Source organism: Ahaetulla prasina, chromosome 8 (assembly GCF_028640845.1).
Source record: "Ahaetulla prasina isolate Xishuangbanna chromosome 8, ASM2864084v1, whole genome shotgun sequence".
Lineage (NCBI taxonomy): Eukaryota > Metazoa > Chordata > Lepidosauria > Squamata > Colubridae > Ahaetulla > Ahaetulla prasina.
This window is the reverse complement of record NC_080546.1, coordinates 64,057,184-64,074,967: the sequence shown is the minus strand read 5'-3', so window position 1 is coordinate 64,074,967 and position 17,784 is coordinate 64,057,184. Positions and strand designations below refer to the sequence as shown.

The window sequence follows — 17,784 nt, the reverse complement described above, 5'->3', positions numbered from 1 at the left end:
GGGGGATTATGAAGATTATGAATTGATTGATTGCCATTGTACAGGAATAATGGTAGAATTAAACAAGTTGGAATGGTGTAAAGTCGGGACTGCTCAGTAACCACTCCCGAAGGGAAAGGGTAAGGAAAGAGGAGTAAAGAAGGAAGAAAGTAGGTAGGCAGGTAGGTAGGTAGGAAAAAAGGGAGGGAGAAGAAAGGATAGGAGGAGAAGAAGGAGGGGAAGATAGAGGGTTAGAAAGGATGGTAGTGAGAAGTGGGAAAGAGGAGGGGAAGTAGGAAAGCGAGGAGAAGGGGAAAGTAGAAAAAGGATGAGAAGGGTAGAAAGGATTAAGGGAGGGAGTGGCAGTCGAGCAGGCCTGATTGAGCATAATTTGAGTATAGGATCGATTGTTGGAAAAGTGATTTTATTGTACACCGGTCAAATTGTGGGAATTATTATGGAAAATAAAAAAAAATTGCCCGGAAAAAAATATATATAAAAGAAAAAATACTGTTAAGCCAATTGAAACCTCACATCTATATTGAATCTGATGCTTCTTAAGCTCTTGTGTAAAATCAGTCTATAACTGATTCATTTTAAACTCCCCAATTAGCAGTGACCCAGTTTATGGTGTATATAATTACAGTATTTTGAAACTGCATATTAAAATGCACCAAAAATACAATATACAATAAAAGTATATTAAATACAATATATACTAAAATAACCTGAACTTTAAACTAGAATTATTACTCAATGCAGCAAAATAGGGGCAATCCATAACCTTGCTGCAGTACAATAGTTGTTAATTAATTGTTTGCCAAGGACACATCCCCGCTGTGCCATCATCTTTATCTTCACCCACTTGCAGCAGTGGAGGTCTCAGATGGATCTTAGGTGTTCTACCCTAGTAGTGGTGTTTTTCCTCTTATTGCATTGCCATGCAGACAATGGAATGCGTATGTGACATGTTAGTGCAACTTGTTAAGCTGTTCATTCCAGGGTTGCATAGCTGTTGTACAGAACTTCCACTCCTGAAATGGACACAGCTGCTTTAAGGAGACACTTGCTGCTGTCTCAGCCCTGAATATCCTGAAATATCTCTTGTAAAAGAAATCAGAAGCATTGCATTATGAATTACACATCATAATGACTGAGTTTCTACTAGAGACTAAGCTTAAATGTCTCACCCCATTGGGATTGATCTGTACCACTCCTGCCAGCAGAGGAGGCATGCTGCAGGTCCCATCAGCCTGATTATTCTGGTTGGCAGGGTCCAGGAGGAGGACTTTCTCTGCTGTTGCTCCTGGAACATCTCCCCCGTACCCCTCCTGTCTTTTTGTAGGGCCTAAAGACGTACCTCTGGCAGTTGGCTTGGGATCCCAAGTGGGGGAACAGCGCAATGGAGATGGTTGATAGAATAATAATAGATCCCACCTTCCTCCCACTCTACTTCATGTGTCCTTGGTTTTAATGTCTGATTTTAACCTTTTATGTTTTAACTGTAACTGTAAGCCACCCAGAGTTACCCTATGGTAAGATGGATGGTCAATAATTTTTTAAATCAATCAATCAATCTAAGAAACCATCTTCTGAATTAAGAATAAATCATGATCTGACCACACATTGTGTGAATGAGAAACAATGATATATCCTAGTTGCTGGTTTAGCACTATCTTCAAATGTGGGTGCAGTGCCCAGGCTTTACTCCAGTGATGGGTTCCAATTTTTTTTACTACCAGTTCTGTGGGTGTGGCTTGGTCATGTGACTGAGTGGGCGTGGCTTCGTCATGTGACTGGCTGGGCATGGCGAACTTGACATCACTCATGTCAAGAGTTACGGTTAGGGTCCCTGGCCTCTCCTCGCGTCAAAGGCTTTAACAAGATACAATTTCCCTGTCTATTTCTCCGAAGACTCAGGGCGGCTTACACTATGTTAAGCAATAGTCTTCATCCATTTGTATACTATATACAAAGTCAACTTATTGCCCCCAACAATCTGGGTCCTCATTTTACCTACCTTATAAAGGATGGAAGGCTGAGTCAACCTTGGGCCTGGTGGGACTTGAACTTGCAGTAATTGCAAGCAGCTGTGTTAATAACAGACTGTCTTAGTCTGTTGAGCCACCAGAGGCCCTTATTGCTACTGATATCCAAAATATACTATTTAATCCTATTTTATTTATTTATTTATTTATTTATTTATTTATTTATTTATTTATTTATTTATTTATTTATTTATTTATTTATTTGTTCGTATTCTCCCGAAGGACTCAGGGCGGTTCACAGGCAAATAAAAAACATTTATGTACAAATTAAGATAACCATTAAAAAACTTATTCTAAAAGCCAAATTATTAAAATAATATATTAAAACCAGTTTAAAACCCCTATAAATTTAAAATCTAGTCCAGTCCTGCACAGATGAATAAATGTGTTTTAAGCTCGCGGCGGAAGGTTCGGAGGTCCGGAAGTTGACGAAGTCCTGGGGGGAGTTCGTTCCAGAGGGTGGGAGCCCCCACAGAGAAGACCCTTCCCCTGGGCGTCGCCAGACAGCACTGCCTAGCTGACGGCACCCTGAGGAGTCCCTCTCTGTGAGAGCGCACGGGTCGGTGAGAGGCATTCGGTAGCAGTAGGCGGTCCCGTAAGTAACCCGGCCCTATGCCATGGAGCGCTTTAAAGGTGGTTACCAAAACCTTGAAGCGCACCCGGAAGGCCACAGGTAGCCAGTGCAGTCTGCGCAGGATAGGTGTCATACGGGAGCCATGAGGGGCTCCCTCTATAACCCGCGCAGCCGCATTCTGAACTAACTGCAGTCTCCAGATGCCCTTCAAGGGGAGCCCCATGTAGAGAGCATATCAGTAATCCAGGCGAGACGTCACGAGGGCGTGAGTGACCGTGCATAGGGCATCCCGGTCTAGAAAGGGGCGCAACTGGCGCACCAGGCGAACCTGGTAAAAAGCTCTCCTGGAGACGGCCGTCAAATGATCTTCAAAAGACAGCCGTTCATCCAGGAGGACGCCCAAGTTGCGCACCCCAACAGTCAGCCGTGGACTCAGCTGACTGTACCGGGATGCCGGCATCCACAGCCACTCTGTCTTGGAGGGATTGAGCTTGAGCCTATTTCTCCCCATCCAGACCCGTACGGCTTCCAAGCACCGGGACAGCACTTTGATAGCTTCATTGGGGTGGCCCGGTGTGGAAAAGTACAGCTGGGTGTCATCAGCGTACAGCTGGTACCTCACACCGAAGCCACTGATGATCTCACCCAGCGGTTTCATATAGATGTTGAACAGAAGGGGCGAGAGGATCGACCCCTGCGGCACCCCACAAGTGAGGCGCCTCGGAGCCGACCTCTGCCCCCCTGTCAACACCGTCTGCGGCCGGTCGGGGAGATAGGGGGGGGACCACCGATAAACGGTGCCTCCCACTCCCCATCCCCAACCGCGCAGCAGGATACCATGGTCGATGGTATCGAAAGCCGCTGAGAGGTCTAATAGGACCAGGGCAGAGGAACAACCTATCCTGGCCCTCCAGAGATCATCCTGCGACCAAAGCCGTCTCAGTGCTGTAACCGGGCCGGAAACCGGACTGGAACGGATCTAGATAGACAGTTTCATCCAGGTGTAAGGGAACCTGATATGCCACCATACTCTCTACAACCTTCGCCGCGAAGCGAAGGTTGGAGACTGGACGATAATTACCTAAAACAGCCGGGTCCAGGGAAGGCTTCTTGAGGAGGGGTCTCACCACCGCCTCTTTCAAGGCAGCCGGGAAGACTCCCTCCACCAAGGAAGCGCTCGTAATTGCCTGGAGCCAGCCTCGTGTCACCTCCTGAGTGGCCAGCACCAACCAGGAGGGGCACGGGTCCAGTAAACACGTGGTGGCATTTAGCCTACCCAACAGCCTGTCCATGTCCTCGGGAGCCACAGGGTCAAATTCATCCCATAAAATGTCACCAAGACCACCCTCAGCCGTCTCACCCGAGTCACTGCAATTTTGGTCCAGACCGTCCCGAAGCTGAACGATTTTATCGTATAGATAACCATTAAACTCCTCAGCACGTCCCTGCAGCGGGTCATCCCGCTCCCCCTGGTGAAGGAGGGCAGTCACCAAACAGGGCGGCTGGGCGGTTATCTGCCGATGCAATGAGGGAGGCGTAGCTCGCCTCGCTTCCCTCAATGCCACTAGGTAAGCCCTATTATAGGACTTCACTAGTGTCCGATCAGCTTCCGAACGGCTAGACCTCCAGGAACTCTCTAGGCGTCTTCTCCGGCGCTTCATCCCTCTCAGCTCCTCGGAGAACCAAGGAGCCGGTTGGGACCTGCGCCGGGTCAGAGGCCGCAAAGGCACGACACGGTCTAAGGCCCCCGCCGCGGCCCGTTCCCAGGCCGCAACAAGTTCCTCAGCCGAGCCATGAGCCAGACCCTCAGGAAGTGGCCCAAGCTCCGTCCGGAACCTCTCCGGGTCCATCAGGCGCCTGGGACGGAACCAACGTATCGGCTCCGTCTCCCTGCGGTGTTGAATGGCGGTCAGAAAGGCGCAACTGGCGCACCAGGCGAACCTGGTAAAAAGCTCTCCTGGAGACGGCCGTCAAATGATCTTCAAAAGACAGCCGTTCATCCAGGAGGACGCCCAAGTTGCGCACCCTCTCCATCGGGGCCAATGACTCACCCCCAACAGTCAGCCGTGGACTCAGCTGACTGTACCGGGATGCCGGCATCCACAGCCACTCTGTCTTGGAGGGATTGAGCTTGAGCCTATTTCTCCCCATCCAGACCCGTACGGCTTCCAAGCACCGGGACAGCACTTTGATAGCTTCATTGGGGTGGCCCGGTGTGGAAAAGTACAGCTGGGTGTCATCAGCGTACAGCTGGTACCTCACACCGAAGCCACTGATGATCTCACCCAGCGGTTTCATATAGATGTTGAACAGAAGGGGCGAGAGGATCGACCCCTGCGGCACCCCACAAGTGAGGCGCCTCGGAGCCGACCTCTGCCCCCCTGTCAACACCGTCTGCGACCGGTCGGAGAGATAGGAGGAGAACCACCGATAAACGGTGCCTCCCACTCCCAATCCCCCCAACCGGCGCAGCAGGATACCATGGTCGATGGTATCGAAAGCCGCTGAGAGGTCTAATAGGACCAGGGCAGAGGAACAACCCCTATCCCTGGCCCTCCAGAGATCATCCACCAACGCGACCAAAGCCGTCTCAGTGCTGTAACCGGGCCGGAAACCGGACTGGAACGGATCTAGATAGACAGTTTCATCCAGGTGTAAGGGAACCTGATATGCCACCATACTCTCTACAACCTTCGCCGCGAAGCGAAGGTTGGAGACCGGACGATAATTACCTAAAACAGCCGGGTCCAGGGAAGGCTTCTTGAGGAGGGGTCTCACCACCGCCTCTTTCAAGGCAGCCGGGAAGACTCCCTCCACCAAGGAAGCGCTCGTAATTGCCTGGAGCCAGTCTCGTGTCACCTCCTGAGTGGCCAGCACCAACCAGGAGGGGCACGGGTCCAGTAAACACGTGGTGGCATTCAGCCTACCCAACAGCCTGTCCATGTCCTCGGGAGCCACAGGGTCAAATTCATCCCATAAAATGTCACCAAGACCACCCTCAGCCGTCTCACCCGAGTCACTGCAATTTTGGTCCAGACCGTCCCGAAGCTGAACGATTTTATCGTATAGATAACCATTAAACTCCTCAGCACGTCCCTGCAGCGGGTCATCCCGCTCCCCCTGGTGAAGGAGGGAACGAGTCACCCGAAACAGGGCGGCTGGGCGGTTATCTGCCGATGCAATGAGGGAGGAGGCGTAGCTACGCCGCTTCCTCAATGCCACTAGGTAAGCCCTATTATAGGACTTCACTAGTGTCCGATCAGCTTCCGAACGGCTAGACCTCCAGGAACTCTCTAGGCGTCTTCTCCGGCGCTTCATCCCTCTCAGCTCCTCGGAGAACCAAGGAGCCAGTTGGGACCTGCGCCGGGTCAGAGGCCGCAAAGGCACGACACGGTCTAAGGCCCCCGCCGCGGCCCGTTCCCAGGCCGCAACAAGTTCCTCAGCCGAGCCATGAGCCAGACCCTCAGGAAGTGGCCCAAGCTCCGTCCGGAACCTCTCCGGGTCCATCAGGCGCCTGGGACGGAACCAACGTATCGGCTCCGTCTCCCTGCGGTGTTGAATGGCGGTCAGAAAGTCCAGGCGAAGGAGAGAGTGATCTGACCATGACAAAGGTTCAATGACTATTTCCTTCAAGTCCAGATCTCTCGACCACTGACCAGAGACAAAAATCAGGTCCAGAGTGCCACCCCCAATGTGAGTAGGGCTATCAACTACTTGGGTCAGGTCCAAGGCCGTCATGGAAGCCGTGAACTCCCGAGCTGCTGTCGATGACGAGCCGGAAGATGGCAAGTTAAAGTCCCCCATGACTAAAAGTCTGGGGGTCTCAACTGCCACCCCCGCAAGCACCTCCAGGAGCTCGGGCAGGGCAGCTGTCACGCAGCAAGGAGCCAGGTACGCGACCAGCAAGCCCATCTGACACCTATGACCCCATCTCACAAAGAGGGATTCGCACCCGGCAATCTGAGGTACAGTGGTCTCCCTCAGCTCTAGGCTCTCTCTAATCACAACCGCCACCCCCCCACCCCTACCCTGAGCCCTCGGCTGATGGAATGCACGGAAACCCGGCGGGCACATCTCAACAAGGGGCACGCCCCCTTCCGTGCCCAACCAGGTTTCCGTAACGCCTATGCCATATGTGTATATACATATTACATAGTATATACATTATCTACTATATATACTTTATGTGTATGTACACACACACACACACCCCTCTCTTCTAAAACTATACACATTCAACCTCACTTACTACATTTGGAAAAACACACCCAAAGTCCACTTTCTGCCACACATTTAACTATAACTTCTGTACATTTAGAACATTACATACACCTTCAGACGTTCTTCCCTAACTTGCACATGACTGTTAGAGCCAGGATTGAGTAAAATGTGGTGAAACTCACTTAACAACACTCTTGTTTAGCAACCAAAATTTTGGGCTCAATTCTGGTCATAAGTCAAGGACTATTTCTGCCTTCCTCTGCATGGCAGCCTTGTTCTAGTAAACTCCTTCTCCTTTCTACTAATTTTCCTCTCTGTTAGAGGCACCAAAATAATCCAGACGATGTAAGGTTTCCTGCTGGAGAAGGGGGTTGGACTAGATGGTCTCTAAGATCCCTTCCAGCCCTAGATTGCTGTCCTGTTTCAAAGCATCTTCTGAAGCGCTCTCTCTCTCTCTCTCTCTCCCCCCCCTTTCTCTTTCTTCTTTCTTTGTCTCTTTCTTGTCTCTCCCTTCCTCTTTCTTTCTCTTTCATTTTCTTTGTCTCTTTTTCCTTCCTTCCTTCCTTCCTCCCTCCCTCCCTCCCTCCTTCCCTTTCTTTCTTTCTTTCTTTCTTTCTTTCTCTCTCTCCCTCCCTCCCTCCCTCCCTCCCTCCCTCCCTCCTTCAAAGTCTAGGTGAGTGAGACTGGGAGGCCCGAGAGAAAGCACCTAGCAGCAGCAGTGGCACCCAAAACGGGAGCTTCAGGCTGGGGCAGGCAGCAGTGGTGGCAGAGGCCGAAATGGGAGCTTCAGACGGCGGCAGGTGGGGGCCGAAATGGGAGCTTCAGGTGACAGCATTAGGAGCAGCTGAAACAGAAACTTCAGGCCGTGGCAGGTGGCGGCGGAATGTTCCGGAACTCCTGGGGAGTTTTCCTTCTGGCGGTGGCAGCATCGGTGGTGGGGCATTCCGGAACTCTACTTTTGCTCTCGGCTTCTCAGTGCTCTTAAAGTCGATCACCAGCGCCTCTTTTTCTCAGAGGCGTGGTGTCTACCTTTCTTCACATGCAGTGCACATGTGCAGCGGCTCTGGGAAATCCGCTCGCCCGCCCCGACCTCAGAAGGCAAAGATGTTGGGGACCGCTGGAAAGGCCGCGTGGAAGGCAGGCAAGCATGGCAGGGCCTCAGGGAAGCAAATATTCTGCCTTCCCTATGGCCGGGCAGCCCTGACATGCTTGCCTGCCTTCCATGTGCCCTTGGTCCCATGGCCACGCCTGCTTGCCTGCCTTCCTCCCCCACCACCGCCTCTTTGTTCGGCTGCTTACCTTCCATGGCAGCTGATCCAGAGTCAGGAAGGCAAGCTGACCCGAGTTTTCAGTGGCCCCCAGCCTGCTGCCGCTGCTGGAAAGCCTCCAAAGGCTTCTTTGCCGGCCGCTTTCTCCACAGGCTGCCAAAAAGTACCAGCAGAAAAGTACCTGCTGCTGTTGCCGCCATGTTCTTTGCACATGCGCATCCCATTGGATTTGCAAGGCAATGGGATGCACATGTGTAAAGAACATGGCGACAACAAACATGGCGGCTGGGGCGAGTGACTGGGTAACTGGTTCGGGGGCGTGGCCAGCCAGCCATTGCTACCAATTCTGCAAGCAACTACATATTTTTACTATCGGTTCTCCCGGACCGGTGTGAACCGGTAGCAACCCACCACTGCTCTACTCCTAAAAGCAGACAGGGCCAAGGAAAAAATAAAATATATTTCAATTAAATAATTAAATTAATTTGAAATGAAAATTAATATAAGTTTGGAGGTTTACACTGCCCACATAAGAGGAGAGTTTTGTTGGGGTTTGAGGCTCAGACTCTCTGTTTTATAAGATGAAATATTTTAAAAGATTGATGTTTTTTAGAAGCAAAGAGGAGAGGGCACCGTACAGATGTGCATCTTCCTTTTTCATCTTACTGTTAGATGACACAGCACATAAAATAGGATTCCACATGGACGCTTGTAGTTGAGCTGTCTTATTCTGAAAAGTATTGGGAATAGTACTCCTTCAATAATACACTTTTTTTTAGCTAAAGTTCTGTTTTCTTTAAATCACAATTTCACTTGGATAGTTTGATTAAAGATACATTTCTAATGGCACAAGGAGATACATTGTTTACTCTTCAGATTCTTTGTGGTGCAGGAACTTCTGCTCCTGCTCATGATAACATGTAAATAGCTGAAGACTTAAGATCTGCTTTATTCCTTCATGGGCAAATGGTGATCCATACCTTTGCCCAATTTTGGTTGTGTTATAGTTTTGAGCCAACTGAAGGCAAATGCATCTTGCAATACTGTAGTGACTTTAAGCCATCTTCAGTATGAACCTAGACCAGGGGTCTGCAACCTTAAACACTCAAAAAGCCATTTGGACTGGTTTCCCACAGAAAAGAAAACACTGAGAGCCACAAAAATTGGGTGGGCATGCCAACTCGATGTCACTCACTCCCATCCAGTCACATGAAACCCCCCCCCCCCAGCCATGCCTACTTAGGTTTTGTAGCTCCCGGTGTTTTCTGTTAGAAACAGGTATCTCTATCTGTCTGTATATCTATCTATCTTTCTTTCTTTCTTTCTTTCTTTCTTTCTTTCTTTCTTTCTTTCTTTCTTTCTTTTCTGTTGGAAACAGGTATCTCTGTCTGTCTGTCTGTATACCTACCTACCTACCTACCTACCAATCTATCCTTTCTCCCTCTCTTTCTCCCTCTCCTCTCTCTCTCTCTTTCTCTTTCTCCCTCTTTCTGTCTTTCTTTCTCCCTCTCTCCCTCTCTCTTTCTCTCTCTCTCTTTTGTGTGTTTGTGTTCCCTCTTGAGCCATTTCCAAAAGCAGGTGAGGATTGGTTTTTGTGTTTTTTTTTTTGCTTCTTTGGGTGCTTTTTACCATATGATTTAAATCAAGAGTCATTTCAGGTTCCCAGATAAATGAAGCTCTTTCATCCCCCTGCTGTGGCTTCCTGTGGCTGAACCCACCATTGGCTGGCCCCTCCCCTCCCCTTCCCCTCCAAGTCACTCCTCGCCTGGCCTGAGAAGGAAAGGGCAACAGTGGGAGATGGAGACTTGCTCTGTATTCCAGATGGGAGCGAAGCGCCCCTGTACTTGCCTCCTCTTGTGGGCGCTTCTTCTGGTCCTTGTTGGTGCTGTGTGTACCTCACGATTTGCTCCCCCCCCCAAGACACTGGCCCGGTCTGGCTGCAGCTGATGCTCTACATAGTAATGGGATGGGTAGAAGGAGATGCTGTCTCCCCCATTATGAAGTGTGCTCAATTTAACTGCTGCGCAAGATGCTGCAAGAGCAGCAGGCAGGCTAAAATAAATTTGCACTCTCGCAGTGCCTTGTGCATCAGTTAAATTTAGTGCACTTCACAATGGGGAGACTGTGTCCCCGCTTCCCCCTGGAGCTCATTATGGTCAGACCATCGGCTGCAGCCATGCCGGGCCAGTGTCTCAGGGCAGAGAGCAAGTCGCGTGTCTCCCCGAGTGATCAAGGTGTGCGCAACACCAATAAGGGCCGGAAGAAGTGCCCGTGAGAGGAGGCAAGTACAGGGGTGCTTCGCTCCTGCTGTGGAATATGGAGCGAGTCTCCATCCTCCACCATCGCCCTTACCTTCTTAGGCCAGGCAAGGAGTGACTAGGAGGGGAGTGTGAGGAACGGGGTCAGCCAGTTGTGGGTTCAGCTGACAGGGAGCCAAACATAGGGACGAAAGTGCCGCATGCTGCCCCGGAGCTGCGAGTTGCCGACACACGACCTAGACTGTGGCTATGTGCTCTCCATTGGAATCTTTGGAGACCCTCCAGAAGCCTCCGTCAGTTCAGAATGCAGCACCTGGCTATTAGGTCTTGGTTGTTGACATATGGAACCCAATAGGCTTTTCATGAATTTCTAGATGCAGTGAAGCCCTATGTGGCTTGGCAGGCCCAAGACTGCTTCCTCTATTGAGAATTGGTCTATTCAGCCCAAGAGGTGCTAATGAATCCCAATTCCTGTTCAGTGTGCTTTCTTTATTCATATCAGAATCATCATTAGTAAGATTTTATGCATGGGTATAAGTACAAACATAGGAACATAAAATTTAAAACATATAAAAGCCTAATTTAAATGGTTCTTGCCCAGAAGCATGCAACATCGGTTGCATTCACAGTTTGAAGTCTGTGCTTCAGAGGCCTTGGTTTTGGTAGTAACACCAACATTCTAGATTCTCCTGCTGGAAGAATCCATAGTTTTGAGAGGATTTATGATGTGGAATAAGATACTCAGGATTGTTTGATGCATTTTATGTTTATGGTTTTATGGTTTTTTTCTGGATTTTAGTCTTACTGTGGATATTTTAATTTTGATTTTGAATACAGTTCAGAATCAGGTATTATCAGTTATTATAAATCAGCATTGGTCAGTGATGGTGACAAATATATGTGGGATCTGGTATGTCCTCAGGCTTTGTTCATAAAAGTCAAGATGGTGACAGCAGCAGTGCAGCTGTTGTGTGTGGTGTCATATATACAACAGACCAAAAACTGAGATGGATCATTAATTGCAGTGTCACAGTCACAATCTTAACTTTGTTGACCATATCTTGCAGAAAATCATATATGGGAAAAATAAAGCAAGCAAAGACTTCACATGAGATGCATCAGGAAAAAGAATGTGTGGAAAAACAGATACGTCCTTTGTATTATTGATGTGTCTGAGAAAGTGTTTGGAATGTCTGCAGGAACAAGCTGCATTTCACACACATTCTCCGAAATGTTAAATTTTGCTTCCTAATGGGACTCTTTAAAAAATCTTAATGATTGCCTTCTTGTCATTCTGTTTTCCAGGGTCTAGAAAGCAGAAAAAACTGTGGAAGACTGATCCTTCCTCAGAATGAGCAGTACTTTGTCACCCTGCAGTAAGTGCATCTGTCAGCTAGGCTGGCACATTGGTTGACATCCAAGAATGGATTTGTCAAAATCAATAACATAGAACACTGCAAACTGAGTACATACTGTGAACTTTACTTTGTGGCTTAAATAAGGGAACTTATTGGGTAATAGAAGAAACTTGAGCATTTTCTTGCATTTTCTCAATAGACAATATGTTTTTAATTTTTTGTCCTTTGATATACTGAAAGTTAAATAAGTATACCTCAGAAATGAAGGCAAGGGTCAACTCGTAAATTATCAGATTAGTGGGGGGAATAGTGTCAGCTTTGCCCAAATTTATATGCAAAGAAAGCAATGCCATGATGCCTAAATGGTGAACAGATTTTTGTCTGCTGAATCTACAGGTGAAACTCAAAAAATTAGAATATCGTGCAAAAATTCATTTATTTCAGTAATGTAACTTAAAGGGTGAAGCTAATATATGAGATAGACTCATTACATGCAAATAATTTTGAGGATTATGGCTGACAGCTCATGAAAACCCCAGATTCACAATCTCAGAAAATTAGAATATTACATGAAATCAATAAAACAAGGATTGTGCATAGAACAATATCGGACCTCTGAAAAGTATAAGCATGCATATTCAGTACTTGGTTTGGGTCCCTTTTGCATCAATTACTGCCTCAATGCGACATGGCATGGATGCTATCAGCCTGTGGCACTGCTGCGTTGTTATGGAAGACCAGGATGCTTCAATAGTGGCCTTCAGCTCTTCTGCATTGTTCAGTCTCATGTCTCTCATCTTTCTCTTGGCAATGCCCCATAGATTCTGGCCAATCAAGCACAGTAATCCCATGGGCATTGAACCAGGTTTTGGTACTTTTGGCAGTGTGGGCAGGTGCCAAGTCCTGCTGGAAAATGAAGTCAGCATCCCCATAAAGCTTGTCTGCGGAAGGAAGCAATGAAGTGCTCCAAAATCTCCTGGTAGACGGCTGCGTTGACCCTGGACTTAATGAAGCACAGTGGACCAACATCAGCAGATGACATGGCTCTCCAAATCAACACAGACTGTGGAAACTTCACACTGGACTTCAAGCATCTTGCAGTATGTGCCTCTCCATTCTTCCTCCAGACTCTGGGTCCTTGGTTTCCAAATGAGATGCAAAAGTTGCTCTCATCAGAAAATAGGACTTTGGACCACTGAGCAACAGACCAGTTCTTTTTTTCTTTAGCTCAGATAAGACTTCTGACGTTGTTTGTTGTTCAGGAGCGGCTTGACGAGGAATACGACATTCAAAGCCCATGTCCAGGATCCATCTGTGTTTGGTGGCTCTTGATCCACTGACTCCAGCCTCAGTCCACTTCTTGTGAAAGTCCCCAACACTTTTGAATGGCCTTTTCCTGACAACCCTTTCCAGGCTGCAGTCATCCCTGCTGCTTGTGCACCTTTTTCTTTCACACTTTTTCCTTCCACATGACTTTCTATTAATGTGCTTTGATACAGCACTTTGGGAACATCCAACTTCTTTTGCAATTACCGTTTGAGGCTTTCCCTCCTTATGGAGGGTGTCAATGATGGTTTTCGGCGCAACTGTCAGGTCAGCAATCTTTCCCATGATTGTGATTCCTCCTGAACCAGACTGGGAGACCATTTAAAGGCTCAGGAACTCTTTGCAGGTGTTATGGCTTAATTAGCTGATTAGAGTGGGACACTTTGAGCCTAGAATATTGAATCTTTTCACAATATTCTAATTTTCTGAGATTGTGAATTTGGGGTTTTCATGAGCTGTAAGCCATAATCATCAAAATTATGACAAATCAAGGTGTGAACTATCTTGCTTTGAGTGTAATGAGTATCTCATATATTAGTTTCACCTTTTAAGTTATTGAAATAAATGAACTTTTGCACGATATTCTAATTTTTTGAGTTTCATCTGTAAAGTCTGCCATTTTGAGGTCTAGAAATGTGAGGATTTAATTAGTTTTTACTGTCACCATTCCAAATAATGCACCCATAGAAAGTAGAATTCAGAGACAGATAGATTCCTCAAAGAACTATTTATCGGATACATCATATTGGCACAACTGGTGAAAACCGACTCTGAAAATTCCAGCGTTTTTCATCCAGTTAAAAGTGAAAGTTCCCCCTTTCCCTCAAGTTATTCGTCACATTGTCCAATAGAGGGGCTGGCTGGTTGCTTGGTTAATCTACTCCTCCTCGTTCCAGCCACCTGTTGAAATTTCTTTGGTTCCCACAGGAAAACTTTTTTTTAAAATAAAAGCTTTTTTTCCTTTTTTTCTTTTAAGACATAGAAACAATTTCAATCCAATTGCTGTGTGTCGGTGGGATGATTACATATCTCTTGTGCACCTTCAACTTAGAAATATTCTTAATTTATCTAACATTATGTTATCTTCATCTAGTATCTAGTCTTTTAATTAACCAATGTCTATAGCCTTTATATCTCACATTCCATATACATATCCGCTAGTATACATTTTATTTAATAACATCATTCATTCTATCATTCTAAACCATACAATTTAATGTTTCAATTAATAATATTCTTTTTCTAGTCTTTACTAACATAACTTTCCTTCTAGACATTGATAAAATATATCCCATATCTTGTAATATTGCTTTTTTTCCTGTTCCCTTATTTCAAATGTCAATTTACTCATTTCAGCACATTCCATTATTTTTCTAATGTCTTCATTTTGCAAAGGTATTTTCTCGCTTTTCCAATTTTTAGCAAACATAATCCTAGCTGCTGTTATAATATTCACCATCAAATATCTCATTTCTCTGCTATACATTTCTGGTATGATCCCAGGTAGAAAAACTTCTGGCTTAAAGTCTATATATTTTTTAATCATTTTTTCCAGCCATGCATGTAGTCCAGTATCTTTTCACTTCAACGCATGTCCACCACATGTGGTAGTATGATCCAGGTGACTGATAACATTTCCAACATTTTTCAGATTTCTCCTTAAAACATTCTGGCAATTCTTGTCAGGGGTAAATGGCATCTGTAAAACATCTTATACAAATTTTCTTTATAAGCTGTAGACATTGTCATCTTGTAGTTATGTGTCCATAATTTTTGCCATGTCTTTAAATCAATCCCATGTCCAAAATTCTTCCCCCAATCAATCATTGTTTCCTTAACTTGTTCTTCTTCTAGTTTAATCTCTAATAGATATCCATACAATTTCCTAATTAAGTTGTCATCAGCACCTGTTAAAATTTTATCAAAACTAGTCAAATTACTATAGAAACCTTCTACCTTGGAATCTTTATCATATCTGGAGTGTATTTGCAAATAGGAAAACCAGTTCATTTTTATGCCTTGAGTTTCTAATTCCTGCATTTTTTTAAGTTCACCCTTCTCATTTAACAATTCTTTATATCTAACAATTTGTTCCTTTCTAAACGTAATTGCATATGAAAAAGCTTCAGTAGTTGATACCCAAACTAATTTTTTTAAATGGCTTTTCTTAATTCTCTCCCAGTTTAGTAATAAAGCTTCTCTTATAAAATGTCTTCAAAAATACCCTGTGTTTTAGCTTGTCCATACTATAAAAAGGCATGCCATCCCATTAACAAGTCGTGGCTTTCCAGAGTCAATATTCTATTATTCCTTAAGGTTATCCATTCCTTGATCCACATTAAGTTTGCGGCTTGGTAATATAGTTCCCAGTTGGGTAACCCAAAACCCCCTCTTATTCTCACATTTTGCAATAATTTTAATTTTATCCTCGCTTTTTTACCTTGCCAAATATATTTGAGTATCATTTTATTCAATTCCTCAAAAAAAAATTTCTCCAATCTGATTGGGATTGTCTGGAACAGATATAATCTTCTGGGCAAAATTTCATTTTATTCATTGATATTCGTCCAATCAATGATAACTGCAAATTCTCTCATTTTGCCAGGTCTAACCCAATCTGCTGTTTGAGTTTATTATAGTAGTTCTCTTTCAATGTACTACATCTTGCAGTTAGAAAAATCCCCAAATATTTAACTTTAATCGTGATCTGCATCTCTGATCTTTCTACTAGTTCAGTTCTTTGCTTTTGCAACATATTTTTTGTTAATTTTTTATTTTCAAACCTGCAACTTCTCCAAATTCTCCAATTTTATCTATCAATATATTTATAGATTCTAAAGGATCCTCAATGATAAAGACCAGGTCATCATCAGATGCTTGTAATTTGTATCCGTCCTTCTGGTTTTTAATGCCTTTTATTTCTCTTTCCTCTCTAATAATTCTATTTAGTACTTCCAATGTTAAAACAAACAGCAGTGGGTAGAGCGGGCAACCCTGTCTTGTTCCTTTTTTAATTTGAATCGATTCTGTCAGTTCGCCATTTATAATTACTTTTGCTGATTGCTTATGATATATAGCTTCTATTGCCTTAATAAATTTTCCTCCAAAACCCATTTGTTCCAGTTGTAAAAGCATAAAACACCAGTTAACGTTATCAAAGGCTTTTTGTGCATCAAGAAATATCAACGCCATCTGTTTTTCCAGATGTGCCTCATAATATTCTAAATATTATGTCCAATATATTGTTTTTAATGTGTCTCTTGGGCAGAAAGCCATTCTGGTCAGAGTGTATGATCTCCTGTTTATATAAGTCTCTATAAAATCTTCATTTTTCTCTTTCAATGTACTACATCTTGCAGTTAGAAAAATCCCCAAATATTTAACCTGGTTTTGATTACTCACTAGTTGTATTATTTTCTGAGATTCTTTCTCTTTTTTCAGTTTATAGGCTAGCCATCTACCTGGTTTATTAGCATTTTCAAAATAATTCTGCTTCGCTCCTCTTATTTTTTGTGCTAGCTCTTCTTTTTCAATCAGTGCCATTTTGTGTTTAGTTAGTTCTATTTCCAATTTAATATCTTTTATTCTAGTTATTCTAGTTATTCTAGTTATTCTAGTTATTCTAGTTATTCTAGTTATTCTAGTTATTCTAGTTATTCTAGTTATTCTAGTTATTCTAGTTATTCTAGTTATTCTAGTTATTCTAGTTATTCTAGTTATTCTAGTTATTCTAGTTATTCTAGTTATTCTAGTTATTCTAGTTATTCTAGTTATTCTAGTTATTCTAGTTATTCTAGTTATTCTAGTTATTCTAGTTTTTATGATTGTTTTCTAATGTTTTAAGGGCTTGCTTTTTCTTAATTCTCTCCCAGTTTAGTAATAAAGCTTCTCTTATAAAATGTCTTCAAAAATACCCTGTGTTTTAGCTTGTCCATACTATAAAAAGGCATGCCATCCCATTAACAAGTCGTGGCTTTCCAGAGTCAATATTCTATTATTCCTTAAGGTTATCCATTCCTTGATCCACATTAAGTTTGCGGCTTGGTAATATAGTTCCCAGTTGGGTAACCCAAAACCCCTCTTATTCTCACATTTTGCAATAATTTTAATTTTTATTTTCAAACCTGCAACTTCTCCAAATTCTCCTGTTTATATAAGTCTCTATAAAAATCTTGCACATTTTTTTTCTTTTCCTCATTCCCATATTTAACCTGGTTTTGATTATCCACTAGTTGTATTATTTTCTGAGATTCTTTCTCTTTTTTCAGTTTATAGGCTAGCCATCTACCTGGTTTATTAGCATTTTCAAAATAATTCTGCTTCGCTCCTCTTATTTTTTGTGCTAGCTCTTCTTTTTCAATCAGTGCCATTTTGTGTTTAGTTAGTTCTATTTCCAATTTAATATCTTTTTTTATTCTAGTTATTCTAGTTTTTTATGATTGTTTTCTAATGTTTTAAGGGCTTGCTTTTTCTTAAAATTTATTTTCCATGCATAATCTATCATCCAGCCTCTTGCATAGGCCTTCATTGCATCCCATCGATTTTGAACTGATGTATCCTCTTTTTTATTTTCCTTGAAGAAAAAAGCCAGCTCCTTCTCCATTTTTTGAACAAATTCTTTTATCTTTTAGGATCATTGTATTTAAAGTCCATCTTGGCCTTCTCCTTTGTCCTTTCCATGTCATTTTTATGGGGTTATGGTCAGCCCAAGTATTGGCTTCTGTATCAATTTTTTCTATATTGGAGATCAAT

The 17,784-nt window shown here is 44.2% G+C and overlaps 1 protein-coding gene across 15 annotated transcripts in view; it reads left to right on the top strand.

The window, feature by feature from the left end:
- CC2D2A (coiled-coil and C2 domain containing 2A) overlaps positions 1–17,784 on the top strand; it is a 300,925-nt gene that overhangs the window by 10,601 nt on the left and 272,540 nt on the right. For 14 of the 15 annotated variants that reach the window (XM_058192299.1, XM_058192308.1, XM_058192307.1 and 11 more), the window contains exon 2: positions 11,654–11,724. The exons of the other annotated variant lie outside the window; for it this stretch is intronic. In XM_058192299.1, coding sequence (XP_058048282.1) covers positions 11,700–11,724 — 25 coding nt within the window. In that variant the 5' untranslated portion in view covers positions 11,654–11,699. The remainder of the gene's footprint in view (positions 1–11,653; positions 11,725–17,784) is intronic. 15 annotated transcript variants of the gene reach the window in all.